At 38.4% G+C, this 21,783-nt stretch overlaps 1 protein-coding gene, 1 long non-coding RNA gene and 1 pseudogene across 3 annotated transcripts; 2 read left to right on the top strand and 1 right to left on the bottom strand.

Annotated features, from left to right (window-relative positions):
- Window positions 1–427: 427 nt before the first annotated feature.
- Window positions 428–951, top strand: LOC136227575 (auxin-responsive protein SAUR68-like; annotated as a pseudogene).
- A 276-nt stretch (window positions 952–1,227) lies between these two features.
- Window positions 1,228–3,787, bottom strand: LOC136227574 (uncharacterized). The gene is made up of 3 exons (XM_066016271.1): window positions 3,181–3,787; window positions 2,142–2,538; window positions 1,228–1,995 (listed from the first exon to the last, which is right to left on the bottom strand). The coding sequence occupies exons 1-3, from the start codon at window positions 3,577–3,579 to the stop codon at window positions 1,595–1,597; spliced, it is 1,197 nt and encodes a 398-aa protein (XP_065872343.1). The 5' UTR covers window positions 3,580–3,787; the 3' UTR covers window positions 1,228–1,594.
- A 12,824-nt stretch (window positions 3,788–16,611) lies between these two features.
- On the top strand, window positions 16,612–19,690 carry LOC136227680 (uncharacterized). Of its 2 annotated transcripts, none has more exons than XR_010688179.1 (3): window positions 16,612–16,751; window positions 16,854–16,877; window positions 17,071–19,690. It is a non-coding gene; the product is annotated as an uncharacterized lncRNA (long non-coding RNA). The 2 variants fall into 2 exon arrangements; XR_010688180.1 differs by having other exon boundaries at window positions 17,062–19,690.
- Window positions 19,691–21,783: the final 2,093 nt, after the last annotated feature.

Genomic DNA, 21,783 nt, shown 5'->3' with positions numbered 1-21,783 from the left:
CTAGTTAAATGATAGACTTTCTTTTAGTAAAAAAAAACTATGCACCTTATTTATTTCAAAAGAAGAATAAGTTGATTTCCTGGTAAGTTTTGTGGAAAGACAATAGAAAATCTAACATAAACTCCAAGACAAGAAAACATAATTGGGTCACCCATTATAGATTTATAGTCTGGTATGCATTGAATGGCCAACTAACTTTTTTGAGGATAACATGGTTTGGTTTGGTATGTGTATCAATGATTTGGTAAATGTCTGCTCTCATATCAGAAGCTATTGCCCTAAATTCATCAAACACAAACCCCCATCTCTCTTTCAACCACTCATCTCATCACATGGCTTTGCTATTATGCTTCTATCTCCATTCTTATCTTAACATATATATATAGTCATTTGCTATTGCCTTTTCATTCCACACTCCTCACAACATTACCATTCACTACTACTACTATTCCAATCTTTCTCTCTTCAATTTTCCTATTCCAAATCTCTCACAAGATGATGAACACTAAAAAGCTTCTCAAATTAGCAAGGAAGTGGCAGAAGTTGGCTGCTATTAGGTGAAAAAGAATCTATTTTCCACCGACGACAATTGAAACTACACATACAAGCAGCTGCAGCACGTCTGCAAAAGCTAAAAAAGGTTTCTTTGTTGTGTACTCTGCAGATCAGAAGCGCTTTCTGCTTCCTTTAGAATATCTTAACAATGAAATGATCATACACCTATTCAATTTGGCTGAGGAAGAGTTCGGATTGCCAAGCAATGGTCCTCTCACATTACCATGTCATTCAGAGCTTCTAGAATATGCAATTTCATTGATAAAAAAGAGAGTCACAACAGATGTAGAAAGATCTCTATTGACTTGTATAGCTAGTTGCAGTAGCAGTTCATTGTCTTATCATCTCCATCATCAACAAGTAACTAGTAATCAATCACCAATTTGTAGCTTCTGAAAAGTTAATAATACAAAAGTGTACATTTATACATGATATGAGAGTCTCAACAAAAGTTTTGTTCCCACCTGGTTACTTATCTTGCAAATGGAGAATTTTTCTAATTTTGAAGATTTTTATCACCAAGCAAGCACATAAGATTGAACTTTATGATTTCTGTTCGTTTATCTTAGCTTTTTCACTCCAACTATAGTAATAACATAAACCTATAAAATTAAAACAGTGACAACAAAAATAATGAATCTATTTATGCTTAGGAACATTACTAGAAGTATCTACTCAAGGCACTTTTACATACTGGAATGCGAAAGCATAGTAGTTCATAACTGGTGAAGTAGAAAATCATTATCAAACTGAAAAGGTGTATTTTACAAGGATTTAATTAGTAAACCTATAGTGACATACAAAGGTATTTACATGTTAACACTATAACAATCACTATTTATAAGGAAAATGAGAAGATAACAGGAAAAATGAATACAATATTCCAAGTCATCTTTAGTGTTTCATGCCAAAATTCTTATGCAATATTACTAATTACATCTATCAGTGGTTGGAATGGTGGCAATAAATGCAGACCTGAAAATAGCTCCCGGCACAAGATCAATATACAACACACCATCTTAAGTGATCGCTAATACCATCAAACTTCATATCCAGGATTTACTTTTTGTTGTACATTTCCGTAACTCTCAAGTTCTTCAATGTCCTCAGGGCTTCCTAGAAATAGAGGAAGTCTCTGATGCAATTTGACAGGTTGGATTGAAAGTATCCTATGTTTACCATCAGAACCTCTGCCCCCTGCTTGCTCCGCCAAAAAACTAAGAGGATTTGCTTCATAAACCAGCCGAAGATGGTCCCTTGGATTCATTGCTACTCCACCGTACATCAAAGTCCGATGAAAATCAGCTACAAGAGAACATATATAACGAGCAGAGTACTTCTTTGGGTATCTGCCTTTTCCTTGTCTAACAGTGTCAATATATTGCCTTAATCCTTCAGGCCAGTCAAAATATCGAGCATCATTTACAGAATAGATTTGCCCTGACAAAGCAAACAGAAGTCAAAATTGGTTCTCAAGACTTTCTTACCAACGTTTAGAATTCCATTGTCTCTTTAAAAAAAAATTATTTTATATTTTCAGGCAGAGATCACAAATTAGTACGATTGATTTAACCAAGATATTTTACCTCGAGGAGGAATCTTAATGCCTGGGTGAGTAAGAATGAAGTCTCCTGTTGAATGATCCAGTGTAAATGCGTGCGTTCCAGAACCAAAAGTGGCACAAAGTATTGTTGCTGATGAATAGAGGACATAACCAGCTGCTACAAGTCTAGTTCCACTCTGCAATGAATTCAGCATAGCCTTCTCGTTCTGTGGTAGATGATCCAGTTCTTCAAGGCGTCTGTAAATGCCAAAAATTGTACCTGTAGGTATGGATGCATCGATATTTCGAGAACCATCAAGGGGATCTGTTACCACCGCAAAAGGACCATCATCATTTATCCAAATTGGAGCATCATCTTCTTCTGAAGCCATCACAGCCACTTTCCCAGAATTTTTAAGAGAAGCCAAGATTATTTCATTCTGCACTTAGCAAAACAACTGAATTATGAGCGACCCGCCAAGATTTTACTAATTTCCGGGAAAAGCCAATAAGATATTGAATTTATTATCTTCCCTCAGATGTTGTTATGGATTACTGAACACTAAAGCTCAAAACTGCCAATTAAGGTTGGTTTTAGTGAAGGGAATCTAGTCTCTCAAGAAAGGTGTGTCAAGTTCAATCACTAGCCTATGCATCAAACTTTAATTCTTAAGCTAGGTGTGAAGGTAGCATATCTTAATTGAGAGAAAGATCGCCTTTCGTGATTGATCAAACTCGAACCCAATTAATCGGATCCATTATAAAAGTTTTGAATAATCAAACATCACTACATAGAGCTCTCAACTAGTCCATTATACTGCTATGAGCTATTGAAGCTAGGATACCTAATCCGGCCATAAAGCCCTCACTAATCATCCAAGGAAGGTTATAAATTGATAAGCATGAACTCCAACAACTCAAAATGAATCCTAAAAGCCTCAAAGTTAGTAAATTTCAATACATGGCATAAACATTTTGATCTTTTTCTTAGGCATTCGAAAATCATGAACTTCATCAGAGCAAAGGAAAAAATCTAAAATTTACAAATGTGAAGTTCAATCAATAGTAAGCAGTGAACAAACCGAGACAATATCGAGCGGCTTCGGGGCATCCCTGTCAGAGCCACTCCCATCACCAGCAACAATACTTTGTTTGGAAAGACTGGAATTGAAAGGAGAAGCCACAAGAGCAGCAATTCTCTTGCAAGCATACTGAATATGACTAAACAGCAACACCAAATCATCTCCTACATTAATTCCTCCCTTACCCATGTATTCCACCAATGTACTAAAACCATTATCACCACTTCCAGAAGTACCCATTTGCGATTTTACAACAAAACTACTAACAGAAGCCATTCTAGACCTGAAATGGTAACACCTCCCCACTAAAATTGGAGCTTTAGGCGGGAAAAGGTTAAACCTTGGGAGGAAAGTTCGACACTTTGGAGCTGGGGATATCACTGTGGTAGAAGATAGCATAGTCAGTACTTAACTTGCAAGAAATTGATCAGTATTCAGTAAGGAAACATTTGTAGAAATTAGTAAATGGTAGAATCGATAATTATCAGGAAGTTCTCCAGCTTTCAAGAGAAAAGCAATAGACTTTCCCTTTATCAGTTTAAGAAGAGGATACAGAAATGAAACAGATAATGATGGAAATATTTTGGAGGTCGGTTTTGATTCTTTTGAATAAGAACAAATGGAGCCGAGGTAGTTTACATATGTGGATGTGGGCCAGATACTCTATCTAGACTTTGTAAACATGAAGAAGGCCTAATTCTGATGAGGATGAAAATTTTTAGGGTAAATTTCAAAGGAAAAACCTATGTGGTTTTTCTTTTTCTTTTTTCAGAAAAATGATTTTGGTTTTTTTTTTTTTTAAATACAGGACTGTAGCTTATTTCGTTATACGATTTGATGAAAATGTCGTTTATTTGCTGACGTGGTTGAATGGTAAATATGAGTTTTTAAATAAATTGGGGTAAATTTAAAAAAAAAAATCCTGTGGTTTCATCTATAAAATATACTAAATCTGTAGACTAAACGCTGATGTGGCAGGAATTTAGAGTTTCTAAGTTTACATGTTTTTTTTTTGAAGAATATTTAATTTCTCTTTTATTTAATTTTCTTTTACTCTCTCTTCAACCTCCTTTCTTTCATAAAACTGCTGTTTTTTTTACGGTTATTTCCACTATCCTGAAACTGTTTTTTTTTACTGTTATTTCCACTACCCCGAATCCATCTCCCACAAACTGCAAATATAAACTATGGAATTCATCTCCCACTACCATAGTAAGGCCAACCTTTTTTCCTTTAAGCCATTTTCTACTCATCATCGTTGACATCATTTAGGTATTTTTTTTCTACATTCTCTTATTTGCATTTCTTATTCTTTCTCTAATTGCATTTTTGTTTTATAGACGGGATTCGAGAATGGGATAGAGACTGAGTTCTTGGTAATCAATTAAAGGAAACAATTGAAACCATTACATTTTCAATCAGATTTTGAACGAGGCACAATTACAGGAAACAAGTATTTACTTCTTTTTTGTAATATTTATTCACAATTAGTTTTCCATTATGGTGTCATTTTTATTTCTGGAGTTTACTTCTTCAATTCTGCTGTAGGTTAGTCATAGTGTTTCTACATGTATGATTGATAACTTGCTGGATCCGATTTGATGATCTCCGCCGTAGTTACCTGCAAAACAGAACCGGAGACAGGATCTCCGGGAAAACTCTCCGATGATCAAGTCAGTTTTTGTAGGAGGGTTGGTAAATTGACAATAGTATTGTGGGAAAAATGTGAATGTACCTTTCCCCCTTTGGCCTTAGGGCTTTTTATAAGTGTTCTTAAGTAACCGCCGAGGGCGGTTACCCCTTCCAGGACATGTTCCGAGGGCGGTTACTCCTTTTTAGGTCATGCCCCCTCTCGTGGCTTTCGTGGCAACAAACGTGGTATCGTTTGTCCTGAGTGGGAGTTTTAATGCTCCATTTAGGAATTCGGAGCGGTTACTCACTTCACCCGCTTCCTCCATTCGGGTCCCATCCCATCTTAGACCATGGATCTAAGTATGGGCTGGGCCCGTGTAATGAATTCGACCCGGTTTGGCTTCGCGGGTCATCACATGCCTCCCCCTTAGTTTGGCAAGAGCCCTTTAGGGTCTTTTTTATAGGAGACTCTTCGTTTTTGTCTGGATTTTCAAAATTCGAAAATTGTGACTTTCCCTTTCCCGTCGTTTCTTTTCCGGCACCCACCTTTTGCGTCGTTTCTCTTCCGGCATCAACCTTTTTGCGTCCGTTCTTCTCCGTGTCGTCTTTCATATGTAAGTGTTCCTTTCCAGAATTTGTACCTCGCTCGATTCTTTACTTCTGTTCATTTTCCTTCATCAATATGTCGAACCCTGACCTCGACTTCGCACCCATGAGGTCGAGGAGATGGTTGATGAAGCTTCAACCAGCTCTCCTGGGTCTGATTCTCATCCCGCCGACTTCCTCCACCTGGCGAATACAACCGATGAGGGCCTAGGTTTTGACCCTAAAAAGTTGATTCCACCACCTGTCCCAACCCCCCGTTTATTACCGAAGAAGGACAGGTCGAGAAGTCTAGTTTGTCAAGAGACAATTGACGATTTGCGGGAGCAGTATCCTTGGCTCCAAGGCCTCGAAACCCTTATTCCCGGGGAGGATAAAGGACCGGGCGACTACCCAAAGGGGTACTTCACCATTTTCGTCGCCCAGATCATCTGCGGCTTCACGTATCCGCTGGCGGATGAGGTTGCCTCTGTCCTTGGCGGTTACGGAATCGCACCCGGTCAGTTGCATCCCAATGGATGGGCCGATTTAACTCTGGACAAATTTCTGGCGGATTGTCTGGAGGTTCCCTTCTCGCTCAAAATTTTCTCCAAGCTTCATCATTTCAAAAGTTCGGCGGGGTATTTTACTTTCATCCGTCAGAGCGGTTACTATGGTTTTGACGAGAAGCTGAACAAAATCCGCGAGTGGGACCGATCTTATTTCTTCATCAAGTTTCACGAAGGGAATCCGAACTTCCTTCGCCGTTGGGGCCGACCAAATGTAAAGAGTTTGAACTTCGGTTACCCCAGCGAGGAAGAATCCGCTGTGATCAAGTTTTTGAAGGGTACTCCTCCCTTTGTATGGACATATGATCACGCTTTCCACATGCTAAGGAGCCGAGTGGCGATTGCCTATCGCGAGGGGGATCACGTTGTCTATATCCCTTATCGCGTTTTTGTACAAGGTACTTTTTATTTCCAAGTTGATGATTTCTTTTAACCCTTTGCAGGGGTGATCCTTTATCTCAACTCGCTGCAGATCGGGAGGCTAAAGCCCTAGCGAGAAGGAAGAGGCGAATGGAGGGAAACACTTCAGTCGCAGGGGCGAATTCTCCTGGAGGGGCGATTACTTCTATCGAGGCGGCTTCTCCCGCAAGGGCCTCCGTTTCACAAGGTCCATCTTCTGCTTCCGAGGACCTTCCCTTAACTAGGAAGCGGAAGAATACTGCGGATACAGAGTCTTCTCGTCCCAGAAAGAAAAACGCTTCTGTGTCCCTCACTGTTAGCGGTACACCTGTATCCGCCTCGTCCAAAGGAAAAAGCAGTATACCAATCCATGAGGTATATTGATCTATTCCCCTTTTTTATGTTGTTAATTTTTCCTTATGAGTTATCTGATGTTCTCCTGAAATTTCTCCTTATGCATTCGCAGCCAATTCCCGATATCAGCGGGTGGTGGACTAGGACCTTTGGCATGGCTGTGAGCTTCTCGTGTAGGGACATTGTTTCTTCCATATGCAATGTCCTTGGACGACTCCCCTCTGCTTCCCACGTGCGTGAGCAAGTGCCGCTTCCTACTGCTATGGAGGGGATTGAGAAGCGGGCCATAGAGGTATATTGTTACTTGTGATATTCTCTTTCAAGGATCTTGCATTTGTAGTAACCGCACATTTCTATCCGCTCTTATTATCTGCGAATCATCTTTTATGCAGATTATTAACTTCGCGGAGGGTGCTCTCCTAAGGGACGCTGAACGCGCTAAAGAGTTGGAGAACCTTGGTACTGAATTGGCGACTCAGAAGTCGCTTTATGATGATGTCCAAGGGAAGGTAAAGGCTTTTGAAGGCGCTTGTCAGAAGGTTATGAGCGAGAAGGAGGAAGCTCTCAGATCCCTCCAGGCTAAGTCCGACGAGCTGCAAAAGGTCCTTGATGATCTAAATTCATCCAAGGAGGCTCTAGAGATGCAAAAGAAGTTGAGGAGATTCTAGCCGAAGATGGTGCTCGCATCTATTGGTATGGGGAGCGAATTCATGCTGCTTATGAGCATGGGCATCCAGATCGAGTACTTAGCCGCCCTAAGGTTCCCATCCCCGAAAAAGATCTAACTGAGAAGTGGGACAAGCTGGAAGCCGAGGATGCTGATATAGATGAGGTACTCTTCTTAGATTGGCAGAGTTTTCAGAACCCTCCAATTAGCTGCGAGATCCCTACTTAGAACGCGGAAAAAGAGGCACCACAAGACCTTTCTTAGCCTGAGCAAGAGGTACCGCCCTCTGAAGCGATTACTGATTCGAGGGTTGAGGATTCGCTTGAAGCAGATCCGCCCACTAGAGGAGATGAGGGAGCCGCTGAAGGCGGGGAGGGCCATAGGGGTGAAGGAGAGGAAGCTGTAGCATAGTTTGATTTATATCTGGACTGTTGTATGTAACAAACTGCCCGTATATATATATTTTCTTTTGCTTGCCGCTTTACCTATACGTGCGATTGTTGCTTTATTCCTTATTGCCCTTTGTTTTCATACGTGACCCTTGCCCTTTTGCCGACTCCATATTTGTATTTGCTCGTAGTTTAGTTTCATTTCCGCTAGGGTGGCCAGACCCTTTTTGCAATTTTTTGAGTACTCGTTAATTCGCTTAATTTTATGCCTTATCTTATAATTTTTCTTTCGAAAATAATATAATCATAAGGTTAATCATAAGGTTTTGCGAGTGATGCGTAATCATGCATCCGCCTTTCTTTAATAGGCAACACATTTATGTGCTTTTAAGTTTAACCATAAGGTTTTTGCGACGATGCGTAATCATGCATCCGCCTTTCTTAATAGGCAACACATTTATGTGTTTTTAAGTTTAACCATAAGGTTTTTGCGAGTGATGCGTAATCATGCATCCGCCTTTCTTAATAGGCAACACATTTATGTGTTTTTAAGTTTAACCATAAGGTTTTTGCGCAATTTACCCGCCTTTTGTTTGTAGATAACACACTGAAGTGGTTGTCCTAAAAAGGATCCGCACTCAAACGCCGTATGCAACAATTGAATATCTTTATTGATAAAAGAAAAGACTTTTTGTTACATTGGTATATGAAATGTGCGGGATCAAAGCCTCATTAAAACCTTTTATCAGAAAACCCAGTGGGAAAAAACTCATAAAAGGAAAAAGAGTACTCGTCATTTCCCTGAACTACCCGGCCCGTTTATATAGGCGCAGATTTTCTAGATTCCAGGTGCGCGGGAGCTTTTTTCCGCTCATTTCTTCTATTTCAAAAGTTGATGGTCCCAGCTTCTTGGATACTCTGTATGGTCCGATCCAGTTGACGCCTAATTTGCCTTTGCCATCTCTGGATTGTATTTTGTCCGCTTTTTTCAAGACCAAGTCGTTCTCGTTGATTATCACTTTTCGCACCCTTCTGTCATGATATTTCTTGATTCTATTGCGGTACACTGCCATTCGCATGTAAGCTTTTTCTCTTCGTTCTTCAACAGAATCCAATGCATCTCTAATGTTGATAGGATTTTATGTGTCGCAATAATAAATTATTCGATCTGTAGGCGACTTGATTTCAACAGGTAGGACTGCTTCGGCTCCATAAACCAGCGAGAAAGGTGTTTCGCCAGTTGCTACTTTTACAGAAGTTCTGTATGCCCATAACATATGGGGTATCTCATCCGCCCAACCTGTTTTTTTATCACCTAGCCGCTTCTTGATACCTTGAATCATGGCCCTGTTGGTAACCTCTGTCATACCATTCGATTGGGGATGGTTTACGGAAGAAAAATGATTCTTGATCCCCATGCTTTCGCAGTATGCTTTGAACTTGACACAGTTGAACTGGGTGCCGTTGTCAATTATAAGCTTTTACGGGATTCCAAATCGCATGATAATGTTCTCTCGTAAGAACTCGATCATTCGTTCAGGTGTTTGAGCGGTTACTGCCTCCGCTTCTACCCATTTGCTGAAGTGGTCAACTGCGACTACCAAGTACTTCCTTTTCTTTGTCGTTTCTGGGAATGGACCCACTATATCGATTCCCCATGTTGCGAATGGCCATGCCGTCATTATAGAGATTTGTTCGGCTCCGGGAACGTGCTTTTCATTCGCATGGATTTGACAGCTGTGACATTCCGCTACCATCTTCTGGGAATCCTCCATCACCTTTGGCCAATAGTATCCCATTAACTTGACCTTTCTTGCCAACGCCGCGGATGCTTCATGTGCGCCGCACATTCCTTCATGGAGTTCTCGCAGTACGTAGTCTCCTTCATTGTGGCTAACATATTTCAACCATGGACATGTATATGATTTTCGATACAAAGTTCCATCTCGAATTGAGTATCTCGCTGATTGTCCAATTAGCTTTCTGGCTAGGCTTTTGTCATCTGGCAAATCTCCCTGCTCCAGATATTGGCGGATAGGTATCCGCCAATCTTCATCATCTTCCAGCTCTTCAATGACCATAATCTGATCGACTTCAAATGCCGGTGCGGATCTTATCTCCAAATTGCATGCTTTTTGATTCCATGGTTCTCTACTCGCCGCTGCTTTTGCCAGTTCATCAGCCTTTGTGTTTTGGCCTCTTGGAACATGCACCATTTCCCAGACGACTCCCTTGTGTGTTAACTCCTGCGTCAATCTGCCGACTATCTGATGGTATTTGACCAGATCTTCTTGTTTCACCAGATAGTTTTTTGTGATCTGATTTATCATGAGTTTAGAATCGCTGTAGATCACCACTCTTTCTGGCGTAAGTTCATTAAGCAGCTTCAATCCGCATATCATTGCTTCGTACTCTGCGGCATTATTGGTAGTTTTGAAAGTTAACTTTGCCACATAGTACAGGTGAATAACCTTCGGGCCTTTGATGACGACTCCCAGTCCAGCCCCATCTGTGGATAATGCCCCATCTGTGAACATGCTCCACTCTTCTTTTTGTGCCTTTGGACGTTCATCTTCATCCCACGTGAATTCATTCACGAAATCGGCAAGTACTTAACCCTTTAGTGCTGGTCTTCCTTCGTAGCGAATATCGAATTCCCCCAGGCGAATTGACCATTCCATTAATCGGCCGGATGCGTCAGGTTTCTGCAGTACCTTCCGCATTGGAATTCCGGTTCTCACAATGATAGTATGCGCCTGAAAGTATGGTTTTAGTCTAGCCGCCGTGGTTATCACCGCGAGAGCCATTTTGTCCAACTTCGAATACCGAAGTTCTGCATCCTTCAAGACCTTGCTCACATAGTACACTGGATATTGTTGGCCCTCTTCTTCTCGCACCATTACAGTGCATATCGCCATACTGGTGATGGATACGTAAAGAAATAAATCTTCTCCGTCCTCCGGCCTGCTCATTAAGGGCGGATAGCATAGCAGTCGCTTTATACCCTCAAATGCCTCTTGACAATCCGGCGTCCATTCAAAGGACTTAGATTTTTTGATGGCATTGTAGAAAGGTAGACATCTTCTAGCCGAGCATGATATGAATCGCCCTAATGCCACCAACCGCCCATTTAGTCTTTGTACTTCTCTTACGTTCCTCGGAGTTTTCATCTCCATTACTGCTTTAACCTTCTCAGGATTCGCCTCAACTCCCTTGCCACTAACAATGAAACCCAGGAATTTTCCTGCCCTTGCTCCGAACGTGCATTTTTCTGGGTTCAACTTGAGGCCATATTTGATTAGCACTTCCAGGATTTCTTTGATATCCTGCGGGTGGTCTCGCATCTTTTTGCTTTTGATGATCATGTCATCTACGTAGATTGAGAAGTTCTCGCCTGACTTGTCTGAAAATATCTTGTTCATCATCCTCTGGTATGTTGCTCCTGCGTTTTTCAATCCGAAGGGCATCACCTTGAAGCAATAAGTCGCCTGATGAGTTATGAATGATGTTTTGATTTCATCCGCCTTCTCCATGGGTATCTGGTGGTAACTGGATTTCACGTCGGTGAATGATAAAGCTTCAAATCCTGCAGTTCCATCTACTAATATATCAATGTTAGGTAGTGGATACATATCCTTCGGACAAGCTTTATTCAGATCCTTGAAGTCGACACACATTCTGTACGTTCCATTTGGCTTTTTGACTAGCACCACATTGGCTAGCCACTCCGGATAGGTGACTTCTCGAATTGCATCTGATTTTAGCAAATCCGCCACAACTTTTTCAATCGCCTTCTGCCACTCTGGAGCGTGTCCTCTCTTTTTCTGTCGCACTGGGGTTGCACCTTTGTCCACATTCAAACGATGGGTTGCTATATCTGGACTTATTCCTTTCAGCACTTCATTCGGAGCGGCGAATGCCGACTCGCATTGGATCAACACCTCGGTAATGGCTTTCTTCGTTTCCTCGGGGAGTCCTGCCGCTATTCGTACATTCTTATCATTTGAGATGGCGAATAGTTCTGTTTCTCCTAATGCTTCTGTAACATCCCCAAAACCCTAACATATGAGTCTTCCCACATTCATATATATTATATGAGATTGAAGTTTATATGATTGAGAATTGAAAACATGTCTATGACTGATATTGTGTGAGATATCATGTGATCCAAATGAGGGGGTTACAGCTTCTGCCGGCAACTTCTCATCAACTTTATCCACTTCACCTGGCTTTGGTTCAAGTGACAATGTATAGGCTTGTTGAGATACAAGTTGATCACCTTCAACTATGACTCGCCCTTGGTGTGTTGGCAAATGTAATGTCAAGTGCTTCATTGAGATGAGCGATTCCGTTTCCGATAGGAACGGACGCCCCAGAATTATGTTGTAGGCCAACGGGAGATCAACAATTGCGAATTCTAGATCACCTCGCCATTTTAGATTCTTATCGCCCATTTCTGCTTCCAACACCACTTGTCCACTTGTTTGAGACGATTGACCTCCAAAACCAGTTACATCCATGAATGTATGTTCCACTCGCTCGTCATTAATTCCCAACTTGTTGAATGCAGTCCGAGTAATAACATTACAAGAACTTCCAGTATCAATAAGGACCCGCTTGACGTCCCATCCTTCTACAGCCATCGTAATCACCAAAGCATCCGCATGCGGCTCCGTGATTCGCGCGAATGAGTAATTGAGGGCATCCCCCCTATGCGTGTTGCTTTTTCGCTGTTCACGGTGAGCCCTTTTTGTTGGCAGCTCATAGATCCCGCCAGCTATCATGTTTATCACCCCTTTCTTCTGTTTCTTTTCGGGCCTTGCTTCTCCCTCATACGGGAGCGTTGTTTTCTCATCAATCGTTTCTTTTCTTACGAATTGGCCTAGCTTGCCCCTCTCAATCAGCTTTTCTATTTCCTTCTTCAATTCATAGCAATCGTTCGTGTCATGGCCGTTCAATCTGTGGAACCTGCAATATTTGTTAGGATATCGCCCCAAACTAGTTCGGCCTTTCGCCTCGGGGAACCGCACATCCTTCTTCAGGGGGTTCTTTTCGATCCAAAGTAACACCTCCTGGCGAGTCGTATTCAATGGTGTTTGATATCCTCCCCCTTGAAAGGAGCGGTCGCCTCTGCGAACAAAATTACCCTTGGACTGGGTCTAGCGTCGATTGTCCGAAGTGGATCTAGCAGCATCTCTCTCTCTCTCCGGGTTTGAGCTCTATGTTCTCTGTTGACATCATCCACTTCCATGAATTCCTTTGCTATCTTCATGAGTTCGGCCACTGTGCGCGGCTTGTTGCGGATGATTTCCTCCCGCATGCTCCAATCCGTGGTTCCATCTGCCATGATGTTGCGGATGCTCACGATATCCGGGTTCTGCAACCGCACCAGAATATCGTTGAATGCGACAACAAATTCCCTTAGGGAATTATAGTTCCTCCGTTTGATCTCCTTCAGCTGCCTATCCGTCACATCTGCCGCTTTACAGCCCACGAACTTGGCACAGAAATCACGACTGTATTGATTCCAGTTGTGAATAGATTCAGCAGGTAAAGACCGAAACCAATCAGATGCCGCTCCGCCCAAAGTGGTCGAGAATAATCTGCAAATTATACTTTCACTCGCTCCCGCAACATCCATTAATTCTCTGTAGTTCCTGACATGAGCCTCAGGATCAGAATTAGGATCCCCATAGTATTTAGGTATCGCCGGGGCCTTTATCCTGTGATCTGGTATAAATTCTCGCAACGACGGAGCAAAAGGCGAATCACTCTGCACCTCTGCTCTCGCCCTAGGCGTGTACCCCATTCGCTCCATCATGTTCCGTAGTTGATCTTCCAACTCGAGATTGGGTATTCGCCGAACCTCTTCCATCCGCTGCTGGTGAACTCTAGGTGGCATCCACCCGCCAATTGATGTTGAGATTTGTTCTCGCCGTGGTTCTAGCCGTCGTCCGGTTATAGGATCAAAGTTCCAGGTGTGCTCCTGCCCAAACGTATTCGCCCCAGACGCCATTAATTCTGAATGCCCGTTAACCAAGGGTTCCGTGTGTTGTAGTGGAAGGATTCCTGGTATTCCCGATGTCGGTTGGGATGCTTGCCAGGTCGGATGGATCGTCATACTAGGATCGTGGTACGAGTAGTTGCTTGGATGGCTGCGTGGGTTCATGCGACTACTCTGACCTATCTGGGTTAGCTCTCGAGATGGCTGCGGAAGCGCAGATATGGCGGCAGTAGTCGATGGTTGTGTGGAGACAACAACAGGTTGTTGAGGAGCAGCCGCCACGGCGGTATTATGATCGGCCATTGCGGTTAACAAACTAATCATTCGATCCCCCGCCGCTTGGCTCATATTTGAAGCCAAGACTTGTCCTGCCATTTGTACGAAATCGCTATTGGACATCTCCATTTCATTTTGCACTTGAACCTCCAATAAGGGACTCAATTGCCCCGAAGGGCCTGACGAGCTAGGCACCACAGGCTGCGTACTTGCAGGTTGCGAATTCGCAATCCGTGGACCCCTTGAGTTCATACTAATGGATCTGGTTGTAACGCCGATCGTTCGTGATGGTTCTGACATGTTCTTTGTGTACCTTTAACCAAATGTTGGTAAAAAAGGTCCACGATCACCGCACCAATGATAACTTGCTGGATCCGATTTGATGATCTCCGCCGTAGTTACCTGCAAAACAGAACCGGAGACAGGATCTCCGAGAAAACTCTCCGACGATCAAGTCAGTTTTTGTAGGAGGGTTGGTAAATTGACAATAGTATTGTGGGAAAAATGTGAATGTACCTTTCCCCCTTTGGCCTTAGGGCTTTTTATAAGTGTTCTTAAGTAACCGCCGAGGGCGGTTACCCTTTCCAGGCCATGTTCCGAGGGCAGTTACTCCTTTTTAGGTCATGCCCCCTCTCGTGGCTTTCGTGGCAACAAACGTGGTATCGTTTGTCCTGAGTGGGAGTTTTAATGCTCCATTTAGGAATTCGGGGCGGTTACTCACTTCACCCGCTTCCTCCATTCGGGTCCCATCCCATCTTAGACCATGGATCTAAGTATGGGCTGGGCCCGTGTAATGAATTCGGCCCGGTTTGGCTTCGCGGGTCATCAATGATCTATTCGGTTTTATACAAGTTTTGATTTTTTCCCCTCTTTCAAGATAGGTTCATTAGAAGAGATCCTATATCTTTATTCAAGATTCTTTTTCAATTTTGTAATATTTTTTTCATAGATATGTTTTTCAGGAAAAAAACTCCATACTGCTGATGTTCATAACTAAATATTTGCGGAAGAACTTGGATGCTGCAACTTGCTTCTTTAACTGAAACTGCAGGTCAACAAAGTATTTTCTGAAAATGCTTTTGATGCTGTAATGCACTTTGTTGTTGTTGCATATATTGGGAAAAGCACTATGGATTCTCTTAAGTAAGTGTTGTTTATATATATGCACATATATATCTATATCTGTGCCAATATTTTCAATGAAACTTCACTTGACATAAGAACTTTATTGGATAATTAAGCACTGAAACACAAGAAGTACTGCTAAATGATTAGGTGCTGATGGAGATGATAACTAAATATTTATTTCAATAGAATGGTGTTCTTTTTGTATAAGAAGATTGAACACTCGAATGGTGCTGATGGATAATTAAGCCACTATAAATTATGTTTGTTTATATCCAATTATTATGTTTTGATTTTTTTCCCTATGTTTATATTATATTATTGGAGCATTATGATTAAAATGCAGACAAATAGGAAAAGCTTGACAACAAAATTTCACAGGAAAGTATTGGATTAATTAAGAGCAGAAAACATGCAGGGCCATGTCATAGAGATGAAAATTGAGAATGAAATTGGTGAAGTCTCTGGGGAAGACTAAATAATTACATTAATAAGTTCATATGAAATGAAAGCAGTGATTGTTGTTATGAGGAAAGTATGGCTGCTTTTGTGGAAATTAAAGCTATCAAGGAAGAGCTGCAAATGCTAGGTAAAGACATTTTTTAGAATGTTGATGATAATGCTATATATATATAGGGCATATTTGATTATTTGTTTAATGTGTCTGATGATGAAAGGTCGCATTCATTAGATTAGAAATTTTCGATTATTTTAATAGAGAATTATGTCCGATTATTGCTAATCTGCTACTCATTATTGGTGTAGAGATGATTGCGTGCAAATGCAATATCAATTCACAAGTTTCTTAGCTCCTGATAAAAGTTCAGTTATGCAGTTGACAATTGAAATAACTGCTTTTATATTGTAAATGTTGTTATACTATAAACGTTGATATTCCTCCATGTTTCTTTTAGTTTCAATTTCTCTCTATGTTTTTGTTGTTGACCGATTAGAGTGATGCTTCTTATGAAGAAGTTAAAAGAAAGGAAAAAGCTTTATAAGAAGAAAGACGAGCAGAGGCAAGGGTTGCATTGTATTTCTTTCTACAAGTCTGAATTACATTTTATTTGTTTGTTTACAACCAAATAAAAGTTTTAAATTATTGTTAATACCTAACTTCTATTCAGTGGACAAATAGTTTTAAATTATTGTTTAATTTATAAATTCAGAAAATTCATATATAAATAAATTTAATACATAATGCAATTGATTGAAAAATAAAAATCCATGCAATATATAACAAAACCAAATAAAAAACCGTGCAAAGCACGGGTGTAAAGCTAGTTATTTATATATATATTAAAAGCTAGATACTATGGTTGCTTAGTTGGCTGGATTTTAGAGCTGCTGATGTGTCTTGTTGTATTTTTTTTTCAAAAGAATATATTAATTTTCATTTACGTATTTACATCTACACGTTTTGTTCAACTCCCACCCTCACGATTATCTCAACTGCTCCATTTATCATTGGATACCTAAAACTGTTAGCATAAAACTGAAGGAAAACCTAAAACCGTTCTTCAATTTTCTCCCTGGCTTAGGTTTTGGAAGCGACTGTCATTTCTTGAATGAAGGTATCAGTCTCTTTGCCTCTATTTCTTCCTGAAAATGAAACAATTTTTCTTTTATTATTGTAGAGTAGCCTCGAAGGTTGATGCAGTATTGTTGTTTGATAGGTATAATTCACCAATCTAATTGAGGTTAGTTGTTATATTGTGAATCATAGTTAGGATTGTAGTTAAGGATATAATATGTTTCTCTCGGATTCTCAAGTTCCAATGATTCGTGTTACTGGAAAATCTGATTACAGTATTGTGAGCAGATGCATTTTAGGATGATGTTGAATTGAAATAGTGGAAAGTGTTAGGTGATGATGCTATTTAGTTTTTGTAGGGAAGTTCGATTAATTCAGCGAGAGACTTTAATTGATGATTCGACTTCTGCGATTATCGACTCTACTTTTGCGATTATCTGACTGCGACTCGACCTCGACTTCGGCTTCTTTCTCAACTCTTGTGGTTTTTATTTTGGTTTTTCTATTAATCAGTAAGTTATTCTCAATCCAAACCTTCTTTTTTCATTGTTGAGTTTTGATTTATATCAATTGGAGTTTTGATGCGGCTCTCATTGTCTGACCTCAATCTCAGCTTTCCATGGGCACTTATGAGGTTTTTTCACCTCTTTCGGTGTGTTTTAATTTTGAGTATTAAGCATGACTTTCATCTTTTACACTATTATTTGATGCTAGATTGTTTCCAAATCCAATTTTCATCCTGACCTGCTCTCATCCTCTTCAATACTCTCATCCTCTTCAATACCGAGGTATCTTCAATTTCAAACACAAATGAAAATAAAGGAATTATTACAAATGTGATAGTCTACCATTGGTCTTGGATAAATTTAAATGGTTTAGTGAAACTAGCATGTTTCTGTTTCATTTGATACCCTTGGTTATTAAGTTCAAATGGTTCTGTCAGATTTACTGTTGAACTAAGATATAAAAATTGATTTCTAATCAACACGAGCTCCCTCATTAAGCAATGTGAGATTTTCATCAAAGTTTCGAGTGATTTTCTGCTTTTTGCAGTACAGAGGCTCAATGAACTAAGGAAAAAAAATCTTCCTTCCTAATTAATATTTTATCTGTAGAATGTTTGATGGTTTAGGGATGCCAAGGATCCCTTTCTCCTGCACCCCCAAAAACCTCACTCTGCATCTCTTGATCTAGATAAGTTGGATCAAACTCAAACAAAGAATGGAAAACAGGAAATGCTTCTCTCTATAATCATAGAGAAAAATAACACAATTTGCGTAGAATTATTTGAAATAACTGACATAGCGGATAGGTTACATAATCAAATAAAATTGAACTTACCATGACTGGAATCATTTTAGCACACTTTGCAAGTGTCTGAACTGGAAACTGACATACTTGAGGGCCTGCAAACAAGCTCTTCTCAATATACTTAAAGCACGTGATGACTTAGTAATTTTTAGAGCATTTTAAATTTTTTAAATAATTTTTCTTTAATTCTTAACGTGTTAACATAGATGCTGATAGTGTTGTTTTTTCAAATTTATACTTATTTACATTCCTTTATTTTTTTTCAAACATTATGTTTTTACTCTGTAAGTGCTCCAGTCTATTTTCAGTTTTTAATTTACTCTTTTCAATTTTCGTTGTTATATTGTTACTGCCGTAAATACATCGGGAGTAGGCATGCAACTAGATTCACAAGGGAAGGAAACTTTATTCTTTTCATACATTTTGCTTAGTATCTAATGATTTTAGTTCATTATGATGATTGAAGAATTATCTATTCTGTTCAATTATAATCATTAAGCATCACTAAGGAGGTTTTCCCTCATTCCATTTTAAGCGAATATATTCTGATTTGATTCTGTTCATTTAGTGGTTCTTTCTACATAAATTTGCAATTCTGAATTGATTATGTTCATTTAGTGGTTCTTTCTACATAAATTTGTAGTGTGTTTGCATATCCAACACTTCATATTTTTGAGTCACAAATCATGATTTCTACCTAGCTTTCCACTTTAGAAGTACATAATTAACTTTCTGCCTTATTCACTCATCTATATCATTTTGAGTCAAAACTAACTGATTCACTTACAAGATGAAAATAATCTTTGATTTAGTTGTGGACATTTTATTCTTAGATTCTTTTAATGGTGAAACATATTCCCATCTGTTATTTTTGCAATTTCTATGTTGATGTTATCATATGTATTTCTTTCGGCTCCTAAATTCTTTTTGTAACAGAAAGCATATTGAGAAAGTTCCATATAAATGTAACGAAGATAAAGGTTCCCACGTGGATGAAAGTAAGGGAGATTAGCTTTGGTCAAAGTAAGGCAAAGACAAATATTTGAAAGCAAAAATGTTGGTGTCATTTCATTGTTTGGTTTTGGATAGTGAAGGTGCATGTCCATCCAAAAAGGATTGATGGTTAAAATGTTGAAATTATAGGTTTTTATTTCACATTCCTATTTCCTTTTACTTTTCTTAAAGGTTTCAGTCAGGGCTGGAGTATTATTTTCATATTCTAATCTGGTGCAACTTGTGTAACAAGAAATTTGTTTCAATTTGGATCATACGATATATTAATTGAAACTATATTTGCATTTTTTTTCACCATAATATTACAAAGCATCCCGTGCAATGCACGGGGTTTCATGCTAGTTTTACATAAAAATGACTGGTTTTTTTTCTTTTCAAATACAGGACGGTGGTTTATTCCATTACACTATTTACGGATTTGGTGAAGATGTCATTTATTTGCTGACGTGACTGAAGGGCAAATATTGCTTTTTTTAAAAATTGACTATAAAAGGCTTTGAACAACCATGTGGGATTTGCGCTCATGTGAGATTTTATAATCAATATTGTAGTCACAAAATAGTTATAAAAAATCAATTGGTCAATATTATAGACCCAAAATAGTTATAAAAAATATATTGGTCAATTTTTTTAAAAACTTATATTTGCCCTTCATCCACGTCAGCAAATAAACGACATCTTCACCAAATATTTAAATATTATAACGGAATAAACCACAGTCCTGTATTTGAAAAGAAAAAAACCACAATCCTTTTTCTGAAAAAAAAAGTGAAACAACGGTTTTTTTTTTTAATTTACCCCAAATTTTTTAAAAATCCATATTTGCCCTTCAGCCACGTCAGCAAATAAACGGCATCTTCACCAAATCTGTAAATAGTGTAACAAAATAAACCACAGTTCTGTATTCGAAAAGAAAAAAATCAGTCTTTTTTCTGCAAAAAAAAAAAAAATAAAAAAAAATAAAAAAGTAAAACCACATGGAATTTTTATTGAAATTTACCCAAATTTTTGTTATGATTTCAGAGTTTTGGATCTTATAATTTCTCTTTTTCTGGGGATGTAATTTAAGCCTGATTGAGTAACCCAAAAAAAAAATTTAAAGCTGATTGAGATGTTCAGAGTGTTCTACAATTTTCAATAAAAAGAAAAATCTTATAATGAAAAAATATGATAATTCTACAATTCATTTTTATTTTTGTTTACAGCAACCATTTCGTAATGAATAAGGGAGAGTTTTAGGTGTTTGGTTAGTGACCTCCTGTTTGCCTTTTACAATTGAAAAGCAGCATTAGGTGTTTGGTTAGTGATCTCCTGTTTGCCTTTTACATCCGAAAAGCAGCTTTTTACAAAAACAGAGAATCTCTGCTTTTTGAAAAAGCAGTTTTTTCCAACAGCAATCCGTAACAGTAAACAGCAACAGCAAACGGTAGGTAAAACAAACGGACCCTAAGTCTATTGCACTCATTCCATCCCTAAAATTCATTCAAAGAATATTTAATGAATGTCAAAATGATTAATAGAATTAATTAGAAAATTTTCATTAAAATAATGATGAAAAACAAATGTTTGAGTAATCTCGGGATCTAATTACGAAGAAAAAAAATCAATCATGAAACAAAATATTTTGTATCTATTGCATAGTAAGTTTAATCTATATTTGAGTTGGATAACCATCTCTTAAGATCTAATTACGATGCTAAATATATTTTAAATTTTGATTAAATAGTCAAGTCGATTATTATAATCACATACTTGGTGACGGTTAAAATTTACTAATTATCATAGTATCACTATAAAAATATTGGTTTTAACCACACTTTTATAAGAACATTTTTTAAAACTACATCATAAATTTAACTTGGATTTAACGTCTTTAATTTGTGAAAGCCTGTGTATAATTGATCTCAAATCCACCCACTTTAACGATATATGGCAAGATTCATCTTTTAATCTAGATGGATTTTTTTTCTCTTGAAAGGTTTTATTTTATCTAAATGGAACCTTGTCCTTCAGGTCCGGTTCTGACATTTTAGAGGCCCCAGGCAAAATAAGAGATAACAGGCCCTTAATAAATAAAAATTGTACTTAAAAATCTAAAAATAGAAATTTGGAACTATTTTAAATCTAAAATATCATATTATTTGGTCAATTTTTAAACCTAATGGGTATTATAACTAAATTTATAACTAAAAGAATAGTATATATTCAATAAAAATTAAAATTTTTGGACCCTTTTAGTCTTGGGCCCTGGGCATAGGGCCGCACCCCGGACCTATGCCCAGGCCGGCCCTGTTGTCCTTATTTATGTCTTGGGAGAATCTTTTTCTTAATCTATAAGTTCTATAAATAAGTTTCGGATTCTTTTAAAGCTTGCAACTTTTTTATTATTATTTTAGAATCAGTTTAAGCCAGATTCAAGCCTTTAAGGCCATCTCCAATCTATTATCGATATCTCAATTTCCATTTTTTATTTTCTAAACATCAAATCTTATTTTTTCTCTAACCCATTACACAATTTATTATACTAAAAATAATATTCTCCATTTTATTCTATTTTACATAACACTAAATATTTTATTATTTTTTACATATATTATTATTATCATTAATAATCTATAATAAAAAAATTAATTCAAAAATTAATTAAAAAATAAGAAAACAATGTTATTTAATTTTAAATAATTAATAATATATTTAACTATAAAATATAAAAAGAAAAAATATTTATTTATGAAATATAATTTAAA

The sequence above is a fragment of the Euphorbia lathyris genome, chromosome 4 (genome assembly GCF_963576675.1).
Source record: "Euphorbia lathyris chromosome 4, ddEupLath1.1, whole genome shotgun sequence".
Taxonomy (NCBI): Eukaryota; Viridiplantae; Streptophyta; class Magnoliopsida; order Malpighiales; family Euphorbiaceae; genus Euphorbia; species Euphorbia lathyris.
This window is presented reverse-complemented; position numbering and strand designations above follow the sequence as displayed.

Coding starts and splice junctions, on each gene's coding strand:
- LOC136227574 (XM_066016271.1), bottom strand. CDS start 3,579: ATGCTATCTTCTACCACAGTGATATCCCCAGCTCCAAAGTGTCGAACT. Junction 2,539..3,180: donor AGCCGCTCGATATTGTCTCG/GTTTGTTCACTG, acceptor TGCTAAGTGCAG/AATGAAATAATCTTGGCTTC. Junction 1,996..2,141: donor CATTAAGATTCCTCCTCGAG/GTAAAATATCTT, acceptor TTGCTTTGTCAG/GGCAAATCTATTCTGTAAAT.